Genomic DNA, 26193 nt, shown 5'->3' with positions numbered 1-26193 from the left:
TCTTGGACCCTTGAATCTTATTAGGAAGTGATTTTTTCTACTGAACTGCAATAGAGAAAAGGGAAAGACATTGTTGTGTCTACTGCAATGTGTTAAGAATTTCTTTTTTTTCCTTGTTTTGTTTTTTTAATTTTTATTCATTTTTGAGAGAGAGAGAGAGAGAGACAGAATGTGAGTGGGGGAAAGGCTGAGAGAGGGGAAGATACAGAATCTGAAGCAGGCTCCAGGCTCTGAGCTGCCAGCACAGAACCTGACACAGGGCTCGAACCCACAAACTGTGAGATCATCACTTGAGCCGAAGTTGGACACTTAACTGACTGAGCCACCCAGGCGCCCCTTAAGCATTTCTTAGTAACTTGTATCAAGATTCAATAACACAAAGGGTTACAATGGCAGTATATGAAACTGTAGTTGTATTATTTTCCATAATACAAGCTTGGCTTGAATGGTTTCTTAGGTTTGGGTCCCCCAGAAGCAAACCCTAAGGTAGGAAGTTGAGGACAAGTAGTTTATTTGGGAGGTGATTCCAGGAAACACCAGTTGAGGTTACCAGTAGGAAAGTGGGACAAGGAGATAAAGGCAGCCTATAAAGCTATATTACCAAGCAGGTTGCTGCTGTGGCACCTGGGGCTCTATCCCTTGGGGGACACCATTGGTGAGGAATGAAATGACAGGTAAAAGAAGAGGACATTTTCCACCTGTCTTGCTGTAGCTAGCTGCAGGGTCAGTGGTAGCAGCCAACATTTCCTGCATCATGCCATATGCCAGGCACTATTCTAAGTGTCTTGCATACTCATATCATCCTCATAACAACCCAGTGAGGCAGGTATCCTTATTTTGCTGATGAACTTGAGGTCCAGAGAGGGGAAAACAACTTGTCCAAAGTCATACCTTTACTTAGTAACAGAGTCAGAACCCTGTCTTCTTACAGAGTAGAAATCAGACAGGCCCTGAGGGTCCAGGGATCTGTCTGGACCGGCCCAGATGTTCTGATTTTCAGTCCAGAGTGCTTCCCATGATCCAGGCTCTCCTTGGCCCTGAAAAGTGACCCTTGGCTTGCTATTCCCAGAGCTTTCCAGATAATAAGATTTAAAAAGTAATGTCTTATGATCATTTTTGAAACAGCTTCTTCAAGTCTACTTAAACTTTCTTTATCCTGGGGGAACAGATGTCTTTTCTTGAGCTCTTTCACTTTATATCCTGGACATTCTTTTACTTAAAGTTTTGCTTTTTTTTTTTTTTTTCTTTTTCCTATTCTGCACCCAGAGACAAACAAATCCTAGTGCTATCCTCTCAAATTTATTTTTTTATTTAATTTATTTTCTTTTAATTTACATCCAAGTTACTTATGCAACAATGATTTCAGGAGTAGATTCGTATTAAGGAATGCCCCTTACCCATTTAGCCCATCCCCCTCCCACAACCCCTCCAGTAACCCTCTGTTTGTTCTCCATATTTAAGAGTCTCTTACTGAAAGGGGCGCCTGGGTGGCTCAGTCGGTTGAGCATCCAACTTTGACTCAGGTCATGATCTCACAGTTTGTGGGTTTGAGCCCTGCGTTGGGCTCTGTGCTAAGAGCTCAGAGCCTGGAGTCTGCTTTGGATTCTATGTCTCCCTCTCTCTCTGCCCATCCCCCACTCATGCTCTGTCTCTCTCTGTCTCAAAAATAAACATTAAAAAATTTTTTTAAAAAGAAAAAAAAAGAGTCTCATGTTTTGTCCCCTTCCCTATTTTTATAGTATTTTTGCTTCCCTTTCCTTATGTTCATCTGTTTTGTATCTTAAAGTCCTCATGTGAGTAAAGTCCTATGATACTTGTCTTTCTCTGACTAATTTCACTTAGCATAATACCCTCTAGTTCCATCCACGTAGTCAAATTTACTTCAAAGAATGGATTCGAAAATCACACTCCACCCTAAGATGCCCAAAGGAAGCTAAGAACATGAAGCTTTGGTCTCAGATGAATCTTTTATTGTTTCAAACCAAGACAAACATATTTTTTCAAAGATGATAGCACAATCATTGTCACAAGCATGTTAATATGTCTATTTTGCAAGAAAGGATATGCTACAAGTCATGCTATTCATATTTTCAATAGCATTCTGGCAAAAATTAAAGCATTTCCAAATTGTGTCAAACATTTAATGAATAGTGAATTCTACTTTCTGCTCTTGGGTAAATAAATGGTGTCATTCAGTGAAGTGGGTGGAAAATAGATAATGTGAGAGTTGCTTCTTTAAAACTGCCCTTTGCTCCAACAACCATCAGCCTCTTCGGTTGCCACTGAACTTCTCAGCTATTTTCTGTAGTTCCAAATCCATTGCAGCCAAGTTTTCAAGTTCTTTTTCCTAGAAAATACAGAAAAGTGGAGGCATGAGGTCTCAGATCAATTAGTTTTATTGTAGTTTGAAGGAGTATGAACAGAAAGGGGAATATTTGGTATGTTAGAAGTCATATGAGACACCCTACCATCAGTGGTGCTCAAAGTGTGGTCCCCTCACCAGAGGCATCAGCATCTCCAAGGAACTTGTCAGAAATTCAGATTCTCGGGCCTCACCCAAGGACCTACTCAATCAGAAACCCTGAAGGCTAGGAATCTCTTGAGATTCTTATGCACGTTCAAGTTTGAGAAACACCAACATAATATTAGGAAAAAATCATTGTTCAGGCTGGTACAGTTCTGATAATGTTAACTCTCCAAGATGTAAACTAATTGTTATAGTCCAGTAGCTGATAACAAAATGGGGTGATATCTTTAGCTGATAGACTAAAATGGGGTGCCTGGGTGACTGGGTTAAGCGACTGACTTCAGCTCAGGTCATGATCTCACGGCTCATGGGTTCAAGCCCCGCTCTCGGGCTCTGTGCTGACAGCTCAGAGTCTGGATGGAGGCTGCTTCACATTCTGTGTTTCCCTCTCTCTCTGCCCCTCCCCCACTCATGCTCTTTCTCTGTCTCTCAAAAATAAACGTTTAAAAAATTAAAAATTAAGATAGACTAAAGCAATTAATTTCTATATCATCTGTTCTTTCTTCCCCTGGGAAATAGTGGTGAAAAGTTAAATGACCAAGAAGACACCAAAATAGTGGTTGTCAACCTTGACTGAACAATGACTGGGAGCTTTGAAAAATCCTCATGCCCACGTAGTACCCAGTACCAAATACACAGAATCCCTGGAGGAGGGTCCAAACATCAGTAATTACTCAAGCCTTGCAGGTGATTCCAATGTGCAGCAAAGGTTGAGAAGCACTGCAGTAGGGTGAGTGCACAGGGATATGGACAATGGACTCAAACCCAGAGGTCATCTCCACTCTCTTATGGGGGTAGATTCTCATGGTAATTGATTCCCACCAATTTCTCCACATTAATATCAGATAGTCTTGAACATATCAACATTAACCATCTAAATTAATTTTAAGCAAAAGCCCCACACTGTACCTCTTCCTCTGTCAGAACTCCCTGGCTGGCCCTGTCCTTTTCATTTTCTGCTGCATGGCGTGGGCTCATCTGCTCCTCAGAGTCATAAAAGTCTGGAAATTCAGCTGACTTCTTCCTGTAGTGAAGGAGCTGGTCCAGTTCAGCCACTCTGTCATACTGCCTTTTCAGATCCAGTTTGGGGGGGAGATTTCTCTTCTCATAGCCCCAATTCACGTCCTCTTCGAAGGGCTTTTTCTCCCACAAGTCATAGTTGTATTCCGGGAAGAAGTTCTTCTCATTCAAGGTCAGCCCATTTTCTTCTTCACCCTCAAGAAAATTGTCATCCATGTTGTCTTTTCTCTCAAAATGGCTGCTCTTCCACTGAGGAGGGTCATAGTATGTGTTGAGCAGCTCCCCTAATCTCTTCCTCTTGTCAGTGGTGTGAAGGGGAGTATACTGTTTGCCTTGAAGCCTAGCTTCTTCCCTGCTCTCTTTAGCATCTTCCAGGTCCTCCTGCTGCTGCCACTTCCCTTGGGCTCCTTCTTCACCATAGTTGAGGTAATTTCTGTCCTGCTCTTTCCACTCACCTTGTGGATGCCTCCTTGCCTTGTCCATCTGGCTTTCTTGAACACGGTAGTGTCCTTCACCCAAGAACCGTTTTTCTTGTTTATTGTCTGGAATGGAATATGCACCTGGTTCCCCTCCTCTTGTTCTATAGTGGTGTCCCCCTTCTCGGACCCTCTCTTCCTCACTTTCTTCATTATATCCATGTGCCATCTTGTCAAGCTCTGAGCTGGGGCCATTTCTCTTGTCCTCTTCCTGGCTCTCCTCACTGGGAGGTCTTGGAGCCCTGTAGTCCTCACTTCCTCTGCTGCCATATTGTCCCTGCTCCAGGTCCTCAGGAGCCTGGACAGCTGGGTAACTCCTCACTTCTTCCCCATATTCAGGTTCTTCTTCCTCTGAAGCCCTGTAGTGGGCTGGATGATGGTCCCTCCTTTCCCCTACACTGGACATGCCCACGTTTGACTCCGATTCCTCACGAAAGTGTCCCCTCTCATCGGAGGGAGGTTTCCCTTCTTGAGAGGACCTGTCAGGCCTGCTCCTCCCATGGTGGTGTCTTGGCTTCCAGCGTCGTTTGTCCACCTCAGGGCCAGCATCTTCCTCACTTTCCTCAGATTCTTCCTGGCTCCCAACTTGGTTTTTAGACTCTTGAAGGTGTTTCTCCTGGCTTCTTGTGTCCTCATGACTCTCCTGGCTACTCCTCTCTCGACTGTGTGTCATCTCCTCAGGAGGCCCAGCAGAGTGTATACCATATCTGGCAACTAACTCCTCTTTTTTCTTAGCAGTAGCCTGGTTTCTTTTGTTGAGAAAGGCATTTTGTGTCTCTTCTGGCTCTTCCAGGTTTTTCTCTTCACTGCCATCTTTCCCATGCTCCCTTTTCTGGTATTGCTCTCCCTCCTCTTCTTTCCTGTCCTCTTCCTCGGTTTTCTCAGAATGGTGTGTCTTTGCTTCTTTGGAGACTTGACCGTTAGAGGGGTAGAGGCCTCCTTGGGGTTCACCTGCTTCTTCTTGGCTATGCCCACCTCCTGCTGTGTCTGCCATTGTCAGGCCTTGGGTATCCTCCCCTGGGGTTCTTGTTTCCTCCCTACCAGAAGGCCTGTGGGCTTCTGAGGCATCAGCTGGGTTTCTTAACAACCTTACTTCAAATCGTGTGTTTTCATTTTCATTTTTCTCTTCATCTTTGACCTCTTTTCTACCTATCATGAAAATAAAAAAGCATAAGCATAACTTCAGAATTGCTTGTGGTTCAACAAGCACCAGCCTCAGTGATCACTGCAAAACGTAAGGACCTGAAAAATCACTTGAGCAATTGTTTGAAGTTTATTTTTGAGAGAGATAGAGTGAGCGGGGGAGGGGCAGAGAGAGCAGGAGAGAGAGAATCTCACTGTTAGCGTGGATCCCTGATGTGGGGCCCGAACCCACCAACCTCGAGATCATGACCTGAGCCAAAACCAAACGTTGAATGCTCAACCGACTGAACCACTCAGGCACCCCACTTGGGTAATTTTTTAAGTTAATGAAAAATATACTCAGATTACTTTTGAAAGCAAACGGTATGAAAGCTCCTTGGCTGTGTTAAATCTAATAATAAACTCCTTCTATTTTTACTTTTTTCATAGCACCCAACCAGCATTTCTCGGTACTATTAATGATAAAATGGAAATCCAAATAGAGATTTATGAAATGTTAGACTTTAGAGCCAGAAGAAACCTTTGAATTCATCTTGTTCAACCTCCTCTTTTTGCAGACAAAGACAGTGAAATTCAGAAAGGTGTATTTAGGGACCCTTCTTTCTATATTGGCTGTAAGTAAGATCTAAAAAATTAGCATTATGTAAATAGCTTTAACTAGAATCCAGCTAAATGAAGTTAAATAGCCAAAGGGAAACATGAGGATTCAAAGGAGGATGTAAAATTTTAAATTATTAGTTTATCAGCCTTTTTTTTTTTTTATTCAATCAACTGTGTAGACCCAAGGTAGCAGTAAGTGACAATATAACTTACTAACTGGTGACAAGAAGTGGGTATATTTCTTCCCTTAGAAAACTGTACAGCAGTAGAAAGAACCATTTCTTCCATCACTCGGGTCCTATCTGCCCAACATATTCTCAGATGTTCAAGATGAAAATCAGTATACTGAGTTATCTTTGTGTTTCATTAGTCAACAGTAGATGGTATAACTGGTATTTCAATTGAATGTGTTCTATCTTTTCCAGATGTCAGTAGCTCTTTTACTAAATCCTCCTTAATTCAGGGGAGTCCCATGAGAGGAGATATGCAGCTAACGCTGTCTGAATGATAGCTGGAAGGCCTTGAATTTCAACTTGTCACTGAGTTCAGACAGAACTCCTGAAGCCCAAGCCTCTCATAACTCTGGGGCTACATCTGCACTGTCCCACCATGCTATCAGCCTTTGGTGGCTACTCAGTATTTGAAATGCGGCTGATCCCAACTGAGATGAGCTATAAGTGTAAGATGCCTACCAGATTTCTAAGACTTTGTATGAAAAAAAAACCAAACATCTCAATTTTTCATATTGATTATATATTGAAATAATACTTGGGATGTATTGAATAATATACTATAAATACATTAGGTGTGGGGGCACCTGACTGGCTCGGTTGGAAGAACATGCAACTCTTGATCTCGGGGTCATGAGTTTGAGCCCCATGTTGGACATAGAGATTACTTAAAAAAAAACTTTAATAAAATAAATAAATCTATTGGTTGTATAAGAATTATATATTGAATAAAATGTATTAGATAAAAATAAAATATATTATGAATATTAATTTCACCTGTCTCTTTTTACTTTTTTAATGTGGCCACTAAGAAATTTGAAATTATATTTGTGGTTCACATTATATTTCTACAAAACAGTACTGATGAGTCATTTTGAACTGACGTTTGCAAAACTGGGTCTTTGTAAAAATGTCGAAAAAATAGCAGATGGTCTGTACCTCTCTGCTTAAAGCCCAGCCTGGCATGATAACATTCTCATGTTTTATGAATCAACTGAAATGTCTCTGACCTTTCACACCCAGACACCTAAGAGCTGGCGCCTTTCCAGTGATTTTGTCTTTTAAGAACCAGTGCAACATTGAGGCAGGTGAGGTTGTCCAAGTAGGCATAGGTATGCAAGGAGGCTTTGGGCAGAGACTGACATCATTCTGAGAGTCAGATGACATAACCCTGATCAGACAGGATCTCAGCTTTCCAGGGCAGGGGCTGTGTCTCCCCTTTCCTACTGCCTACTGGTCAGGAACAGAAGTATTTTTCTTTTTCCCCAGTTATATGTGTGCTCCCTGTAGCAGCTTGTGACTGAGGCTTAGCACTTCCTCCTAAATTTAGCTTTAAGTCCCCACAGGTGAGATCAGAGTACTGCGATTAGCAGCACATAGTCACTGTCAATCTGTAAAACCAAGGTGTGAGGCCCGTCCTTACTTTCAAGTAAAAATGGGGGAAATGTACCTTCCATCCCTAACTTTCATGTTGCAAGGATAACCAGATTAACCTGGACAAAGAGATTCTCGTACCTATTAAGAAATGGACTATGTATTCCCCGAGGTCTCTTCAAGCCACAAACAGTGATTCTCTTCCACTCTCCCAGTGCTCATTTACTCAGTAAGCGTATGCTTGCTCCACAGACATGCTGAAGAGCGTGGGGAGTGGAGATGGAGATGAGCTACAGGTGGGAGGGAGAATTCATCCATCCAGCCGGCCAAAACCTCTACCGGTCTTCTGATCAGCTTAAGACATATCAGCAGGAGAGAAAACTAGAATCGGGCAGAAGCCACAAACTAGTAACCCAGAGGTGAGTTCTTTTTGGCCTAAATAGCATTTTTAGCAATTTCGAATTCAGAGGCAATACTCAAATACCAGGAGATATTGCTTACAAAACCAAATTTTCACTTCTCTTGAAAAATCCCCAATCTGATAATAAAGTCTATATTTCTCGGTTGGAGCAGAAAAATATCTCCCCCTGTACCCTCACCCCCTCCAGAAGGGACATGTATCTTCCAGTCTGTGAGTTACTTCCTATTCTGCCTTATTCCTTATGCTATCTGTCTGGCCCTGGCTGATGTCTGAGTCTGCAACCCAGAGGAGCTCTTAAACCCTTGTGTAGTTCTTGGGTACAGTGTCACCAGGGTCCTGTTAGACATGAGTCATTAGATTTTAACCAGTTTCCCTGAGGCTGTCTCAAAGGACATCAAAAGACCCCAGGGCACAGTCAGTGATAAGGGGAGGCTAGAATTGCCATGGCCACAAAGTAAGGGCTGAGCAGGCAAGCAGAATCCGACATTCAACAGCTCTTCCTAAGCAATTACAGTTCTTTGATGACCTAGTATGGCAAACCCCACACTTTTGCATCCATCTGGTAAACGAAACAAAGAGAAGGGAGATAGTGAGATGGGTCTGCCCAGAGGAGCTGCCTTTTGTCCCTGCCTGAAGATTCATTCTGTTTGTACACATTCCCTGTAATGGCTGGAAAAGAAAGTTGGGGAGAAATTCAGAAAGAGATGTCTAGGCTGGGATTGGTAGGGAAGCTTCCTCCCATTGTTCATGGGGCCCTTGCAGACTCAGGTCCCCACATCTACTATAATTACCCTGAAGCCTCCAATGGTGGATTGAGTCCTGCTAGGTTACTCTTTTGGTCAATTGCCAATACTTGTTTTTACCATTTTATGTATGAGGGCTTGTGTGCAGCAATAGCAAGAGTATTCTCCTGCAACAAGAGATTTTGGAGGTGACAAGAAAAAAAAAAAAAGATCACCATTCCCAGCCTCACTAAAAATTTAAAAGCAGAGAAGGTGTTGAAGAGAACAGTGGTTTTTGGATTTGTTTGCATCAGTTTGACTTCATGTATAAAGGAGGCAGCATAGGGGCGCCTGGGTGGCTCAGTTGGTTAAGCATCCAACTTCAGCTCAGGTCATGATCTCTCAGTTCATGAGTTCAGGCTCCACATCAGATTCTGTACTGAGAGCTCAGAGCCTGGAGTCTGCTTCAGATTCTGTGTCTCCCTCTCTCTCTCTCTGCCCTCCCTACTCATTCTCTCTCTCTCTCTCTCTCTCTCAAAAATAAATAAATGTTAAAAAAAATTTAAAAGAGACAGCATAGTTTTGAAAAATTGATCTTTTAATGTCAATGCCCAATGGATACTGCTTGCATTACTGTTCAGATTTTGTCTTCGACAGAAGTTGATTTGTATAGAGAATACATCCCACTCTAGATTCAGAAGGTCATTGCTCTGACTCACTGAATGCTCTGCTTTTACCCTCCCCTTTTTAGTTTCAGGCCTAACCTCTACCATTTGGTAGTACCTCCCATTCTAATCAGCTGTAAATGAAAATGGCTTAAACAATCTGTCGTGTAAAGAGGGCAGAAGTTTCCAAGTCGCCCTTCAAGCTTCTAACTTCTCACTGTCAGAAGAGCAGAAGGCAGGGAGAAGAATAATTAAGATCTACTTCTATCTTTTTGTCTTCCAACACTCCCAGAACACTTAACCCCTACTACCTAATAACAAATAAGCACTCCCCACACCTCCCTCCACCCAAGTAAAAGCCTGTTCTAAAAATCCAAACTCTGGAACCAAGGAATTTAAGAACTGATAGACATCTCAAAGACTATCATTGAGTTCAACTCCCTTATTTTACTTTGAGAAAATAAGCCCAGAAAGGCAAGAGGTCTTTCCCCATGGTCACACAGCTATTAAGTGGCAGATTGGGACTAGAAGCCTTATCTTCTATCTCCTCAGATACTAGTCTAGTCTGTACTCTTTCCATTGCATTACCCACTCCCCTGATTCTCCCCTCATTTGGAGGTAAAGTGGAAGCTGAAGTGTAGCAAGCAGGAGAAAGGATCACCTGAGGGACAAAGATCTCCTGCAGTGTAGGACACTTACTCTTTTTCAGGACTTGGCGACACTCAGGGGTGATGGGTGGAGCATTGGACTTCGACAGGGCATTTGAGAGGACCTCGATGATGCAGCGAGTCACCTGGGGGAAACCCAAAAGCAGGTTGGCAAAAGCTGGTGTCACTGGGATGATGGCCTAACCCAAACCAGAGCTGCTGTAGAGAGAGGGTCGGCTCTGTGGCCTATACTGGTGTGGGATCCTTGGGGCAGAAATGTAGATTTACAGGACCATCATGAAATATCCCAGGCTTTTCCACAGAACACTGCACAATGGCACTGGGTCAAGATTACACAAGAGAAGAGAACTACCTCCCCCCCCCCCCCACCACCACCATTTCTTGCAGATCCAAAGGAAAATAGTGGTGACAGCTATCCTCAGGAGCACTGAAGACACTGGGAAGGAAGTGAGATCCCAAGGCAGGAGGGACATCCTTTGCCCCCATTCCCTTAGGGATGAAAACCTGGCTTTGTAACACTATTTTGTAGGTTTTTTATTCTTGTTGTTTCTTTTGTTTGTTTGTTTGGTATGATAAGGAGTGGGAGAATCTAGAGTCTAGATGAAAGTCTACATTCTAGACTTCCATTTCAACTTACCATTTCTTCATTGTGGTTCCTGTTATCCACTGGCATAGAACTGACTGCTTTGAAGGAGAAAAAGAAAAGGGAAATGACTTGAGCTGATTTTTGGAAGCTGTGTGACCCCAAACTCACAAAATCACTCCCACTCCCTGCACATTACTTGGAAAGAGTGGCAGAGTCACAGCTGAGCAGAGTGGAGATAGCTGGGTAAGATTGGTCCAGGAGCCGTAATTGCCCCAGTTGCTCATGTACACACACACACACACACACACACACACACACACACACACACACCTGTTTTCCCTAGCAATGTCTTAAACATGATTTAGAAATGAATACTATCTTATATGCAGTATAAATCAAATCCAGACCACAGACAAGGAGAGCTTCTGAGATACTGGCAATGTTCTGTTTCTTGATTGCGGTACTGATTACGCAGATGTGCTCAATGAGAGAAAAATTCATTAATCCATATACTTATGATCTGTGCAGTTTTCTAATTGGATATTATACTTCAATAAAAAATTGAAAACCTACTTTAAATGAAACCAGGGTACCCTCCTCAACCCTTATGCCTACCCAAAATGGGCAAAGATTTGTGATTCCCTCTACCTATTGCTGTCCCCACCAAAATATCCTCCCCACAACTCATTTCATTTTTGAAGTCATGGTTGTGACTATTTTACATAACTAATTACCTTGTTTTTACCCCCAGTCCTTTTTCTGAACAAGCTTGCTTACGCATGTGTATCAGTGTTGTGTTTCCCTTTCCCCATGTTGGCTGTAAACAGCAGGGGAGGGATCTGATTCTAGTTAATAATATCATATATGAAATAGGTGTTTAACAACTGGCTTATCAGAATATTTTTAAACAGTAAATTTTAATTTATTTAAATTAAATTTCATAAGATTTTGCTTGTTTTGAACCAGCGATTAAAGTGTCTTTGTCTTCTTAGGAAATGCTTCAAGTGCTTTTAATTTTCCAATGTCATTTTTTTTTTCTTACAAAGCTGCTTTGATTCTTTTATCTTTCGCATTGACTCTGTTCTGTCTAAGCCCTTTCCATTGGAGAAGCTCAAAGCATTTACATGTAGGCCCATCTCCACAGTTCTCCTGACACTCCCTGGAGTGTACAGCTGCCATTATGGCTGAAGAAGCTCAGTGCACAAAATTCTTCTAGGTCCCTGAGACAAGAAAAGAGCTAGCTGAAGGAAGAGCAAAACTCAGACATCAGAGATGAAAGCCACTCAAATGCAATTTATTTTTAACCAGCAATCTGACCTCTCCTCCCCAAATGTTTACTCTCCAAGTCTCTTTAACTACCTGTCTCTAATCAGTTACACATCATCCCAGGCTCAACCTAGGAATAAAACACCTATTTCATGTACTTACCTTACTTAATTTTCTTTTTTAAAGCATGACTTGGGATATACTTCAATTGTTTCAAGAAGTCCAAAGCTATCCAGCATATTAAAACCATTTGAAAAATGTTTGAGAAGTGCCTAACAAGGTAAAAAGACCCCACTATCTTTCTAAAACATAGTTCAGACAAGATCCAGATGTCCTACCTTTGGCACCCAGGGCCCAATATACTGGCTAGATCATTATTTTATCTCCCAAATGGTTGTTATTGGGAAACATTTTTACTTTGGCATTTATTCTTTGCACCTGAATCTGTAAAATTCTCTAGAAAGAAATGACTGAATTACTCCTCTAATAAACTAGAAGGTGCCTTTTTAAAATCTAGCATTACTAAACCTTCTTTGGTAATGCAGTTTCTTGCTAATAACTTTTCTTTTTTTCTCCATATATGTAAAATAGGTGCTTTTATTAACTACTGGCATTGCCAAAGTATTAGCAGTTATCATATTTGGGAGGAGATAAATATTTTTCTTTTATCACTCTAAACAATTTTTGGTATATGTGCTGCTGAAGCGAGCACTCACTCTAAACAATTTATAGCTCATGTTTGTTATTGCAAACAGTCCTATTTCTCTGATTGAGGCTCTTCAGATTTATTTTTGATGGAAAGGAACTAAGGTCTCCTTATAAAAGTGCATTACGCACCTTGATGAGACACCTAAGTTCCACTGTATTTTTTCCAATGGAATCTGTAACAGCAAAGTGATAGTTAAACACACATTGATTCCCCTAAAGCAGTTTAACTTATTTTTGTATAAAGATTCAGGAGGCACCAAAGAAAACCCAATAATTATGATAAAAGTGAAGTAATCAGATGATAGAAAATCTTCAAATAATATTGTATGATAAACCTGAGAATAACTTGAAACATATGATATTTCATAAGACTATCAAACTAAGGTTTGATTCCAGAATAAAAATACAGCTAAAATTTTTAAAAGTTAAGCAACTTCATCTGAATGAAGAAACCATTTTACCCAGTATAATATAGATATCACGTAGTAACTTCACTTATATTAATTTTTAGAGTGCACATGTAGCTACTATGGAAAGGTATGGATCTCCCTTCAGAAGCTCTTAAGGGGAGGAAATGAACCAAATGGTTTCCTGAGGTTTTCTTCATCCCTGTGATTTTGCTAAATAACAAACTTTGCTTGAAAGCTACCATGTTTCATTTCCAGGCATTTGTGGATGGCAGGAATGGGCACAGGGGTTTCTTTCTAGAGTAATGAAAAACTTCTGACATTTGATAGTGATTACACAATGTCAGAATATACTCAATTCTGCCCTTTAAAAATGTGGGTTTTATGGCATGTGAATTATAGCTCAATAATTTTTTTGAAGAATGTGATGTCTCCATTTTAGCTGATATTAAAATATGAACCCATCTTAAAATATTCTCTTGCATAGGAGAGCTCTAAGTGTTTTACCACTATAATAAAATAAATCTCTGTTTTGTTGTCTCTAGCACAATGTATATAGCATAGCAATAGCATTTTAAGCAATTTGTTTCTGAAAATATTTAAATTAAGAACATTTATAGGTAATTTATAAGAGTGACAAGAATGTTAGAAAATTTGAAATGCTTGTAGCTTGCAGTAAAATAAATTACCACTGGCTTTCATTTTATGTTTTTACATTTGGTATCCAACAATTGCTGTCAATGAAAGCTTTATATTCATGGATGGCAATACTTCAATTCCAGGTAGGAATCTCAATCTCAGATAAAGAACAATATCCTATGGAGTCATTAAAATAGCCACAGAAAACCTCCAGTTTAATCTGGTGGTGCATATTTACCTCCCAATGGTCTCAATACTCATAGAAATTTTACTTCAATACACATAAATACACACACACACACACACACACACACACACACACACACACACCCCACACATTTTTTCCAATCTCCAGAGATCATTTCTTCAAGATTCAAAGTAGTTTGAAAGATTAATCCTGCAGTCTTCCACACATAAAGAGACACTGTCAGATATCTACTACTTTAAGTTTCATCCTCCCAAATTGACTAAAATGATTTTTTTAATTTCTCCAAGGATATTTTGTGGTTATTTTATACTTGTTATTTTCCTGCAGTACAAAAGACAAAATATCTACTGCACTTTCCATTCATAACTTAAAAATGGATTAATTTGGGTATGAAGTTACCTCTTCCCAGAAATGGAACTATAAAATAAAAAAAAATTACATTAAGTTTGTACATAACATATACATGAACACACACATATAGATGAACATGTTAATTAAAAGATATAAGAACACATACGAGACTTATTTTCATCTCATCATGTTTAAATAATAATAATAAAGGAAATTACACAGGTGCCAACTAATATATAATACATGGACTCTTGTGTCTCTGTAGTCCTCTGGCTTTAAAAAAAAACAAAGAAATACTCCATTCCAGTTACATATTAAGGCTTTAACAGCGTCTAGACAGGTACAGAGAGAGTGACATTTTAGGAGGTAGCACAAAATGTGGGGTTTCCGCGGAGACACTGCACGTTTTCTTTCTATCTACAGGAAAACTCAGATATGAAAAGACTGAGACTCTTCTGGTTGGGCTAAGAAGACCTCTGGCTTTTTCCAAGTCAGACGATGAAGCGGGGAGTTGAAGGAAAATACCCAGCCAAGAGAAGAAATTAAGAATGTCAACCAAGATGGAAAAACCTTCCTTCCACTCAACCAACCCTTCCTCTCCCCCAGTGTCTACAAGCCAAGACTCCCGGAGCGCCCGGGAGGACCAAGGCTAGCGCTGTCCGCGGTGCTGAACAGCCCGCCGAGCCCACTCACCGGCCACCACTGTCGCTGCCAGGAGGCCCAGCAACACGGCCGGCCGCATGGCCCCGCTCTCCCGAATCTGCGCGGAGAAGAGGATGGCGACTGGACCGGTGAGTGGGATGCGGGAGGAAGGCGAGATAAAGATGCTCCGGGAAAGCAGCTGTGCGTCCAGGTCCCCGCGGTGTGGCGGGGTTGGCGCAGGCCCCGCTCTTTTAAAGGGCAAGCCAGGGCCGCAGGGCCGGGAGGGGCGGGAATCCAGGAGGCTGCGCCCCCTCCGCTCAGCGCTGACGTCAGGAGGCGGCCCCGGGGCCCGCGGCGCAAGTGGGAGGAAATCTACGCCAGTCCAGTCTCCCGGGTGCTCGAGGTCTGGAGCGGGTGTGGGAGTGAGGCGGACGTCGGAATGAAAGTTTGAGGGGAGGCAGTGCAAATCTGACGCGAGGGGAGAGGCAGAGGTCCCGCATAGATTGCCCCAGCTTGTTCCTCATCTCGCTCCACGCCACCTTCAATGAGGCTGTGTATCGTGTGCAGTTTTGTTGAGAGTGTATCTAGGACTAAGTCTGGTTTGTGTCGCCACTACCCAGTGAAGTATCAATAAGACTCCTGCTAACTAGAGAGTACTAAACGGTGGGGGGACATGGAAGGAGCAATGATGGCTTTAAAAATAAAAGGTGCAGAGGGAGAATATGGAACCTGCTGTTCTTTTAAAATTTTAGTCTTAAATCTATCTACCCATTTTTCCATCTATCCGTATCTATCTACCTTTCTGCCTACCTACCTATGTACTATTTGTGATTATCTCTCTCTCTGAACACATAACATACACACACAGTGAAAAAAATTTTAAGTCACATGGCACAAAAGAGTTTACTAGAAACATCTCCCTTCTACTTCTATTTCCCCGCATTCCTAATTAACCCCCTGCAGAGTCTACTCTACCTAACCACTTTCTGTTGTTTAGGCTTAATTTATTTTGGAGCATATATAGCTACATCTTCTTTCAGATGGCGGCACTATATTACATTGACTGTATTAACTGGAGTTTATTTAACCAGTTCCCTTTCTGATGGGCATTCATTTAGGTTATTACCCTTTGGCCTTTAATAACTCCTTTACAACAGAGCCCTAGTGTCAGGGGCAGGTAATGTAATAACCTGCTTGTAGAATCTAGTATATCTCATAAGCACTGTTCATCCTCTCTGGCTTTAAAATTGAAATAGGAAGGCATTCTGTTTTATGTGAGAGGAAGGTGAAAACATCTTCCAGGATATTTTTAATGTGACTTCTCTTAATCTAATGAGGAATCAGGAAAAAGAAGCAGGCATATGGGCACCAAAGAGAAACAGCTCAGAATCTTCTCTGATAACATAGGCTTTGAGGAATAGAGTGAACCATCATGTGGGGTCTTTTTTAGAGAAGGCAGATGTCTGCATGTACAACTAAAAGGAAGTTTCAGTGTCTTTTTCCTGAAAATCAATGAGGCTCAAATTCTTTATGCATGAACTACATCTTCCTGAAAAGGCTGGGAATGGTTTCCCCAGGACCATGGCTGCAGGATATTTAAGAGAATAGTCTTAAAAAGGATATTAGTGGAGCAGTTGGTAAAATTTGAATAAGATCTGTAGATTACATGATAAATATTGTATCATTACAATACAATACAGTGTTAATTTCCTGATCTTGAGAATTGTTCTTGTGATTATGTAAGAGAATGTCTTTGTTTTTAGGAAAGGCATGTTGAAGTAGCTAGAGATAAAAGGTGTCATATATACAACTTACCCCCAAATGTTTTAGAAAAATATAGAGTTAGAAGGAGGAAAAGAAAGAAAGAATACTAAGGCAAGCAGGGCAACATTTGGGAAATTGGGGTGAAAGGTATATGGGAATTTTTAATACTATTTTTGCATTTTTCTGAAATCTGATATTATTTTCAAACAAACAGAAAAGAACATTCTTGGCACAAAAGAGTCTTATAAAACCTCTGTAAAGAAGTGGGTACAGAAAAAGAAGGTGTTGAGTAAAGGCCTTTCTTTGAGTGCTGATCTGGGGGAAATTCTTCTACTATTATTGAAATTATATAAGGGTTCCAACTGCTGTTTAAAATGCACTGATTGCCAATAGTACTTAAACATTGCCACCTTCCAGGAGCATCTACATTCCAGTATTTCATCAATTTCCCTTTTATCTTGCTTTCTCATAAAGTACAGGGTTAAAAATATTAATGTCATCTTGTGGCTTCTCAGACAGGGCTTGGGCTGAGTTTATTACTCATCAAGAAAAGTCTTTTCATTATTGTGAATTGGCCCACAGCCAGTTCCTATATTCAGACTTACCTTTCTTTGTTCTCATTATTTGACAAACTTTTTATTATTTTGCCTTTCACATTTAGATCTCGATGTACTAAGGAAAAAAAAAAACCATTTGGCAGGAGCGTTTCTAAGGAATTCTTTCAAAGCAGGATGACAGAGGAAAACATATTTTCCTTAGGAACCAGGGCTTACAATAAACATGGAATGAGATAGGGGTACAGTCACACTTTTTACCGCTTTGCCACTTAATTGTTCTGAGAATTTTTTTACTGACTATCCTTACCCACCTGCTGTTTAGTGTCACTGAACACACACACACACACACACACACACACACACACACCACACACACAACCCTAGAGTTCATCATCTCATTGGTCTATTTGTTTATGCTTGGAGAAGTATCACACTTTCTCTATCACCACAGCTTTTTAAGAAGTCTTGATATCTGGTGGAAAAGGTCTTCCCACCCTGTTTTTCTTCAGGAGAGTATCTGTTATTCTTGGCCTTCTGCATTTTCATGTAAATTTTAGAATCAGTTTTCTATCAATTGCATGAGAAAAATCTGTTAGGATTTTGATAGGAATTGCATCAAATCTATGGATCAATTTGGGAGCAGCTGACATCTTTACCATATTGGGCAGACTTAGCTTTTTGATTACTGATAATGTTCTGGATATAATCTTATCTCAAGTAGTATAAATACTATTACCACAGGAAAAGAAAAGAACCCATGGGGAAGAGCATTTCTCAGGAATGCTCTCAAAGAAAAATAAGGCGGAAATATATATCTTTTAGGAACCAGTGTCTAGAATAAACCATGGTTTTATACATGGCTTCCGAAATAGGTTATCCATCAGGGTCCAGCCAGTAAAAAGAAATGACTAGAAGGAATTTATTTTGTTTATTTTTTTAGAGAAAGAGAGAGAGAGAAAGAGAGAGAGAGAGAGAATATGTGCACAGGGTGGGCAGGGGAGGGAGGAAGAGAGAGAGAAAGAGAGAGTATCTTAAGCAGGCTCCATGCCCAATGTGGAACCCACGTGGGGCTCAATCTCACTACCCTGAGATTATGACCTAAGCGGAAATCAAGAGCCAGATACTTAACCAACTGAGCCACCCAGGTACCCCTAGAAGGAATTTAATAAAGGAAATAATACACAGGAATTAAAAAAGCTGAAATAGCAAATAGGGAAAGAAGAGGAAACCCAAAGATTGGTAAATACAGGCAGCTGCTACACCCCTCGGGAATGGCAGGATAAAAAAGAATGTGTCCACATGGAGCCCAGAAACATGAATCACTTGGTAAGAATGGAAAGTTCTACAGGCTAGGAAGGCAGAATTTGAGCCATGGAGGAAGGGTTGTCTGGTAAGAACTAGACCCACAGAAGAGAAGCAGCCTCTGCTACCCATGCATCCCCCTCTTCCAGTGGAGAGAAAGGGGGAGAACTATTTTGGCTTCTCTTTTCTTTCAGTGTATATGCCTCTTAGTGGCTGAACATACCTGGGTATGACTGACAGGGAAGCCTGAGCAACATAATTTTCAAGGAACAGTCCCTCTAGTGATACAGAACAGAGCATGGAATCAGAAAGCAGACAGACAAATGAATGGCATATAGGTCAAAACCACCTAGCAGTACAGTCACTGAATTTATGTTTTCCCTCAAAACTCATCAGTTAATTTCATTTGTGCATATATATCCTTACTACATGTCAAGCCCTGTGGTACATGCATATTACTTTGTCTATAACAAATTATGTGGTCAATCCCAACATTAATGGCAAAAGGAGATATATTCCATCCACTCTAGCAGAGTTCACCAGGCAGTCAAGGAAAAAAGGTGGGAGAGGTGTAGGGTAGACTCCAGGACTGCGGAGGAGGGTGAGAGAGCATGACATGCCAGGAAAATGGCACTACCATGGAGACTGCTGCCTTGCAAATGTACATCTCTAGAATTCTGAGATTTCCCCCAGACTCCCAGATCCCTCTGAGGTATGTGTTCCACACAGGCTCTGAGAGTTTCCTGGTGGGACTCAGCTTTAGTTACCCACAGTGGAAACTTCCTTGATAGCAAGCTCTTTACAGCTCTCTTTCTTTCCCTGTTTTACTTCTTGTCACTGTTTCCTGGAATTATCTCCAAAATAAATTATTTCCAGTCATATTTTTGTTTCAGGGTCAACTTTTGGAGGAAATTGAATGATGACGCATATATTCACAAACCCATTGCAGGCTGTTCAATAGAATTTTTCTTAGTATGTCCAACTTTTGGTTAATGCCTCAGAGTGAGAGAACATGGATTTTAAGTGCTCCCATGATCCAAAGAGAAGAGTCAGGCACCTCACTATGAGATTCACTAACACAGGCACAGTGAAGTGGCACAGTGACTGTCACAACGTCTGTGTGAAGGAGAACTAGAAATGCAAGAGGGACTGGTTGGAGAAGGAATCTATTTGCTACGGAACCCTGTACTGTTTTATGATGGTTCTTCCTACCTTAGCCAGGTGAAAGACCCCTAGAAAATAGTTCACAAAAAATGGGGCTGTCTGAAGGAAGAGAGATGACATCTCATTTCCTGGCTGGATGCTTACTGAGCTGCAGCTATAATGCTACTAGAGGAGAGTGGGAAGGGACCATATGGCAATTTCAAATGAGAGTTCAAGAGTTAAGTGAAGATGGAGGCAGTGGGAGGTCAGCTGGAGCAGCTTGCAGTGGCAGGTCGGGGAGGACAGTGGTTGGAGCATCTGCATATCTAGAGCTCTTTCCTGGCAAGTGGACTACATGCACCCAAAAAGGCCCCTGCTTGCTGGAGCAAGGGAACTCCAGGTATGTACTGATTATGGTAGCTGAGAGGTGTTGTAAAAGGCCAGACAGGGAGCATCACCTCTGTCAGGAATTGGTGGAGTGAGGAGGTTGCCATGAGGACTCCAAAGAATTGATAAAGGTCTCTAATGAAAGGGCAAGGCAGCATCTGGACATCCTCTGGGGAACTACAGAGGACACTGGCAACCTCTGATCCCTTCTTGGGCTTCTTTAATCTTCCACCCTGTTCCAAACCAGAAGGAGCTAGGTGGAGGGGGTGGAGGGTGGGGTGGTTATGATAGGAAAGAAAGAAACCAGGAGAACAAAAGAATGAGCCCATCCTTTCCCTCTTTTCCATGATTGGTTCTGAGTCAGGCAGCAGCTGGGCGCTGAAGGAGCTTTGAAGTGGGTGAAAAATAGAAGTCTGTACTGTTGTAATGGTCCAGAGTTAATGAAAAGCTGTCGTTCCTGCCTAAGATATTGTTCAAGGACCAGGAAAGGAGATTTGACAGAGCATGCTTGAAGGCAGTTGTGAAAGAAGATTGAAGCTGTTTCCTGAGTGTACCTTCCAAGTTCAGCATGTTCAAAATGATATACGTGCAATATAAGATTGAAAAATGCTTCCACATTGTTTACATATATGAGTGCTGCAGTATAAGAGGGAATGCTCCTGCTGGGCCAGAAATCATGAGGAATCCCCAAAAGATGAAAGCAGATGGGTTCAGAGTGAAGGAGAAAATTCACATCCCCTAAAATAGAACTAATGCAAAAGATTGGAGTTGCTTTGAGGTTCCTCCAAGCCTAGAAGCAGGAGGGAATCTGTGAGTAACTGTTGAGGGGTATGAACGGAGTACCTGGTGGAAGGACATAGGTGGTGTGACCCTCCCGTCCTCCAGCACTTGTGCCAAGCAGTGGGTAGCAGAGATGTCAGGACCTGCCTCCTGTTGGGTTCTTCCCACTCTTAGTAGCAACTTCTCTCCACCTTGATGCCTTGACGCCCACAGTCTCTTTGTCCTCTTCCCATCAGAAAGTCTTCTGTCTGTGGCACTCTTCATAGGCATTTTTGAAATTTGTTCTCAAAAATTTGTTCTCAAAAATTTCTGGAATTTCCAGCACCAAGCCAGAAATGGTGGTCATAACCTTGAAGTCATACCACCCTCGGGCCAGCGTGGCTGTTACTGGACCAGTCCTTTGCAGGGTGTTTTAAGGTCTTACTCTTGTGCTGTCTGCTGCATTCCCCTGGCCCTTCTCTCTGCACTCATCCTCAGGAGTCATGAAATGTAGGTTGGTTCTGCCTCTGTGATTCTGAAAAATCTGGCAGACTTAATAAGCCTTCTTTGCACTTGGAGGAGTCATTCTTCTGCTGATGCTGAATTTTTAATTATTTATGGTGAAATTAGAGCACATCAACTCCCAGGCAGGTCTCTTCTCTACAAAAATGTATTCTGTGGATGTAAACTCTGGGAAAACTCCATGTAGGCTAATTTCGGTTTAACACCTATGAATATTTTATTTCCCAATAATTCATAATGGTCCTCCAGGAGCCATTACTATTAAGTTCATATATATAGTCCCAAACCTCCCAAGATGTAATTGTCCATATTTTTGTTCTGGGTAACAAAGATATATATATAGTGGGTCACTTCTCATAGGTTTTATTAAAGGATTGCTCTTCACCTCTTTTTCACTCTCCGTAGCTGCCTTTTCTTTCTTTTGTACTCAGTCATAAGGCAGAGAAAAGAGCACCAAATAGTGATGATGATGATGATAATAATAATAATAATAATACCATATAAACATGGTACTACCTGGAACTATAAAGTACCAGTGGATGAGCCACTCTCAACTCAAATCTTTTTGTTTTTCAGAAGGCATATTATCCTATCAGGTATGAAAATAAGCATTGGAACATTTACGGGATTTGGTCTTTTCCCCCTAGAAGTATAGTGAAGCAGACTTTATAGCTAATTTAGGAAAAGAGAAAGAACTTTTGCTGGGATATGACCTGAGGGACAGAGTAGTACCCTAAGTCCTGCACACTAAAGCAGAAGCCTCAGTTCATTGGACCTGCATCTCCTGGAACATGGGCCAGTTCTTGGCCTGGAGATGGAAGAGGAAATAAAAGGGCATCCGAAAGACCTCACTGAATCTACAGCCTAAGAAAATGTTGGAGAAAGGTCAGAGCAGCACAGGAGTTGCCTCAGGGGAGATGGTTTAGTCACTGAAAAGTGAACCTGAATCCTTCAACTCATGAATTCACCCAAGGACTTCATGAAATGGATAGACAACATTCTTCAAAATCTAGAGCAATGGTTTGTTTGCATAATAATTCATTGTCTTATTATGATACTCTGGACACTGTTTTGACAGTGGGGATGTGGAGGGAGAAAAAACCCAGGAAGAATATATGAGAGGCAGAGTATCATATGCACAAGTTCCTACCCCTGCTCTAGGTAAACCCACATGGTGGCATTCTTGGATGCTGCTACTTCCTCATTTGGGGGAAAAGGGCACATTGGAGGTAACTCAAGCCTCAGAGCAGGCATCAAAATGCCAAGTCAGTCAATGGCCCCCAGTCCTCTCCTTTCCATACCCCTTTTCCATTTCTCCTTATCCCTCCAGATTAAAGAGAAAAACCAAAAGAACTTTGGGTGGTGAGGGGGAACTGACTCAGGCACCATGTTCTGTCTTCTTGTCATTCTGCTCTAGAGTAAGTAAGCATTCACATGGCTCAGCTTCCATCTTTTGTCTGTCTTTCCAGTACATGATTAACATCCTACCATGCCAGATTTAAAATTGAAGAGGTAATTTGTACAAAATATTCTATTACAAAGTGCTAATGAATGCTGGGAGACTCCAAACCAGTATTACCCCTGGGGACATTTCAGAACAATTCGTCCCTTGGGCGCCTGGGTGGCTCAGTTGGTTAAGCATCCAATCCTTGATCTTAGCTCAGGTCTTGATTTCAGGGTCATGAGTTCAGACCTTGTGTGGGGCTCTGTGCTGAGCATGAAGCCTACTTAAAAAAAGACAAGAAAAGAAAAGAAAGAAAAGAAAAGAAAAAAGAAAAGAAAAGAAAAGAAAAGAAAAGAAAAGAAAAGAAAAGAAAAGAAAAGAAAAGAAGAACAACTCATCCCTGAAGACATCCAAGAGGAGGAAGTCTATGAGTGGAATTTCACCACAGTGCAGAGGTTCCCCAGAAACCCACTTCAGTTAAGAACCTTCTTGGGATCCCTCAGCTCATACATTACCTGTGAATCAAGGCCCACTCAGTGGACCAACTCTTCTCTTACTGACCATAAAAAAAAATAGCTCCCATGATAACATTCTTGGGATCGGGGGCTGCTGCTGAAGTGAACATTTATGTGAACACTGGTGGTTTGGAAGACTTTCCAGAACTCCTGGAAGGAGGGTGCAAGTCCTTTTTTTTTTTTTTTTTTTTAATCTCAGACCTTGACAGCATCTGGCCCAACCTTAGTGGGGTAAGGAGGTGTTGATCTTGAAGTGTCTTTTGACTGCCTGTTGCTCTCAGTCTACAAGTAACACGCTTTACCCTGTGCTCAACCTTGAGCATAGCTAACACACTTTACTCTGTGCCTATGGGCTCAACATTACCTGAGTCTTTGGACCTCCCTTTGCCCCTATTAAGAGAGAAGCACAGAGTTCAGCATCAGGCCACATTTCTTGTTGGTCGAGCCCAATCTGGAGTCTGACTTCTTGTGACTGGTCTTGTTTCTGATTCATCTCTGACCTTCCTGAGCCACCTCTACTATAACCCAAGATTATCTAATGTATGATAAGAGTTTGGGACCTCATCCCAGTAAAGGATGTCTCTATACTTGCAGGTACTCAGCCACAAGCCTGAACATCACCCTTAACTCCTCTTTTCTCTTACATCCAACAGCTGATCTTTTGGAAAATCCTGAAGACTCAGACTTGAAAATATGTCCAGAATCTAACTGCTGATTTCCAACTCTAACTCCTACCACCACTGCTGCAAATCACCATCTTCTCTCAGCTAGATAAATGAATGGCCTCCTCACTGGTCTCTCTGCTTCTCCCCTGTCTCAATAGTCCATCCTCCATACTGCAGCCAGACAGTGAGACTAAAATGTCTATTCAGGTCATGTCGTATCTCTGTTCAAAATGCCCCAAGGTCTCTCAGCTCACGCACAAAGCCAGAATCTTACACTGGCCACCAGCCTTTTGTGATTTGGCTCCCTTTACCTCTCTCACTTCTCCTGCCATGCACCCCCATGCACTCTGCTCCAGCCATGCTAGTTTCTGTGTTGTTCTTAAAACATGCCAAGCATCCTTCTGCCTCAGGTCCTTTGCGTTTACTGTGTCCACATGGCAAAGGCTTGGCCTGTTTCCTTTTATACTCTATTCCTGGTACCCAGAACAATACCTGCATATAGTGGCTGCTCAGTGCATATTGTTGAATGAATGAATGAATGATGCATAACCAGATATGGAACCATTGTTAGGGAGGACATCCAACCAACAGGAGAGTAGGTGGTCTGCTTTTGGGGACACTAAAATGACATTGTTTAGTTCTGGGAAGGATACACACTCAGTGCCTGCTGTGAGCATAGCACTGAGAAAGACGAAACAAGATATAGGCCCTGACCCTTTCCCTCAATTTGACCATTGAGCAACTGCTGAGTCTAACATTGTGTGAGTTGCTGGGACTCACGGACAGTTAGGACAAACCATAACTTCCCCCAACGAGCCTATCAGGAGGTTTGTCCTAACTCAGGAGTTCAGAGGTGCAAATAAATAACTATAATACAGGGTTCTGAGTGCTTCCTTAGAGGAAATATAAAGTAGGGCCAATAAAGAATTCCAACAATTGGCAGGGGGGCCCCAAGGCTTCCACTAGAGCTGATTTTAAGCTGGCTTTTAAGTAAACATATGCCAGAGAAGCTTATTATTTCATAGGATGATGAATAACTTTAAAGACAAAACAGCAGTTACAAGGCACTGTGCCACTCATGCTGGAGCTAGCTTGTTCAGTTCATGAGAGGTGATTGTTAAATTTTCAGGAATTTCAAGAGAGTTGGCTGACATTACATTGGCAGCTTGAACTCAGCCATGGTGGGCATATTACAGCACAGAAACCATATGTATATATGATTTCTATATATATCTGGTCTCTGTCTCCCTCTGTATATCAGATCTTCCCTTCCCCAAGAGAGGTGGTTGCTAAACACCCAGGAACATACCAGCAGGCACAGAGCAGACCCGATCCTAGGTTTCATATGATGGGATGGCCATAGCAGCTGTCACAGTCAAGGACTGTGGTGATGGTAAATGAGCTAGGCCTTCACAGAGGATGAGATTTGGATGTGCCAAAGTGAATGTACTGGGTGAAATAATGTCCCCCCCCCCATTCATTTCCACATGGAACCTCAGAATTTAACTTTATTTTGGAAATAGGGTGTTTGCAGATGTAGTTAGTTCAGTTACAGTGAGGTCATACTGAATTCAGGTGTGCCTGAAATCCAGTGACTGGTTTCTTTACAAGAGATAGGAGAGGGAGATTTGGGTATGGAGAGAAAAGACCTGGGAAGAAGGCATGTGAGGAGAGACACAGAAGTGGGGCAGATACAATCTAAGGAATGCCAAAGATTGCTGTAAACCACTGGGAAGTAGGAAGAGGCAAGGAAAGAGTCTTCCCTACAGGATTCAGAGGGAGCATGGCCCTACTGACACCTTGATTTTGGACTCCTAGTTCCAGGACTGTGAGACAATAAATGCCTGTTGTCTTAAGCCATTAAGGTTATGGTAATCTGTTACCATATTAAGAACTAGGTTACCATATTGGGAAACTAATACAGAACTACATGAACAAAGAGAATGAGGTGGGATGTGCACGAGATATCTGAAGGAGAGGAAAAGTAAGAACTGTTGTCATTCATTTATTGAGGGCTTTATATGCTTCCTCCATTCCTACAGTCAGCATCATTTCTGTTAATCCTTAAAATAATCCTATGAGGTAGGGTTCATTATCCTCGTTTTGAAGATAAGAACTTCAAAATTCAGAGAAGTCAAGTTATTGCACAAGAGTACACAGAAATTAATAACAGAACTTAGACTTAAAAAGCAAGCTTGTCTGGGGCACTTGGGTGGTTCAGCCAGTTAAGCAACCAACTCTTGATTTCAGCTCAGGTCATGATCTCACAGTTGTGATATGGAGCCCCGTGTTGGGCTCTGTGTTCGGCATGGAGCCTGCTTAAGTTTCTCTTTTTCTCCCTTTCTCTCTGCCCCTCTCACCCTCTCATGCTTGCTCTCTCTCTCTCAAAAACAAAACAAAACAAAACAAACCCCAAAAAACAAGCTTGTCGAGCTTTTAATGCTCACCTTCATGTTCTCTCCCAAGTGGGCAAGAACCATCT

The 26193-nt window shown here is 41.8% G+C and overlaps 1 protein-coding gene across 2 annotated transcripts; it reads right to left on the bottom strand.

The window, feature by feature from the left end:
* Window positions 1-1948: 1948 nt before the first annotated feature.
* On the bottom strand, window positions 1949-14812 carry CHGB (chromogranin B). 2 transcript variants are annotated; one of them, XM_019462561.2, is made up of 5 exons: window positions 14705-14812; window positions 10484-10530; window positions 9878-9971; window positions 3437-5172; window positions 1949-2347 (listed from the first exon to the last, which is right to left on the bottom strand). In XM_019462561.2, exons 1-5 carry the CDS (start codon window positions 14751-14753, stop codon window positions 2264-2266), a joined length of 2010 nt encoding a protein of 669 aa, XP_019318106.2. In that variant the 5' UTR covers window positions 14754-14812; the 3' UTR covers window positions 1949-2263. The 2 variants fall into 2 exon arrangements, with proteins under 2 accessions (XP_019318106.2, XP_019318107.2); XM_019462562.2 differs by having other exon boundaries at window positions 10484-10527.
* Between the last annotated feature and the right edge of the window lie 11381 nt (window positions 14813-26193).

This window comes from Panthera pardus, unplaced genomic scaffold (assembly GCF_024362965.1).
Source record: "Panthera pardus isolate Hobbes unplaced genomic scaffold, ASM2436296v1 HiC_scaffold_25, whole genome shotgun sequence".
In the NCBI taxonomy this organism is placed as follows: domain Eukaryota; kingdom Metazoa; phylum Chordata; class Mammalia; order Carnivora; family Felidae; genus Panthera; species Panthera pardus.
Note: the sequence above shows the minus strand (reverse complement) of the source record. Positions and strands in the feature narration are given on the sequence as shown.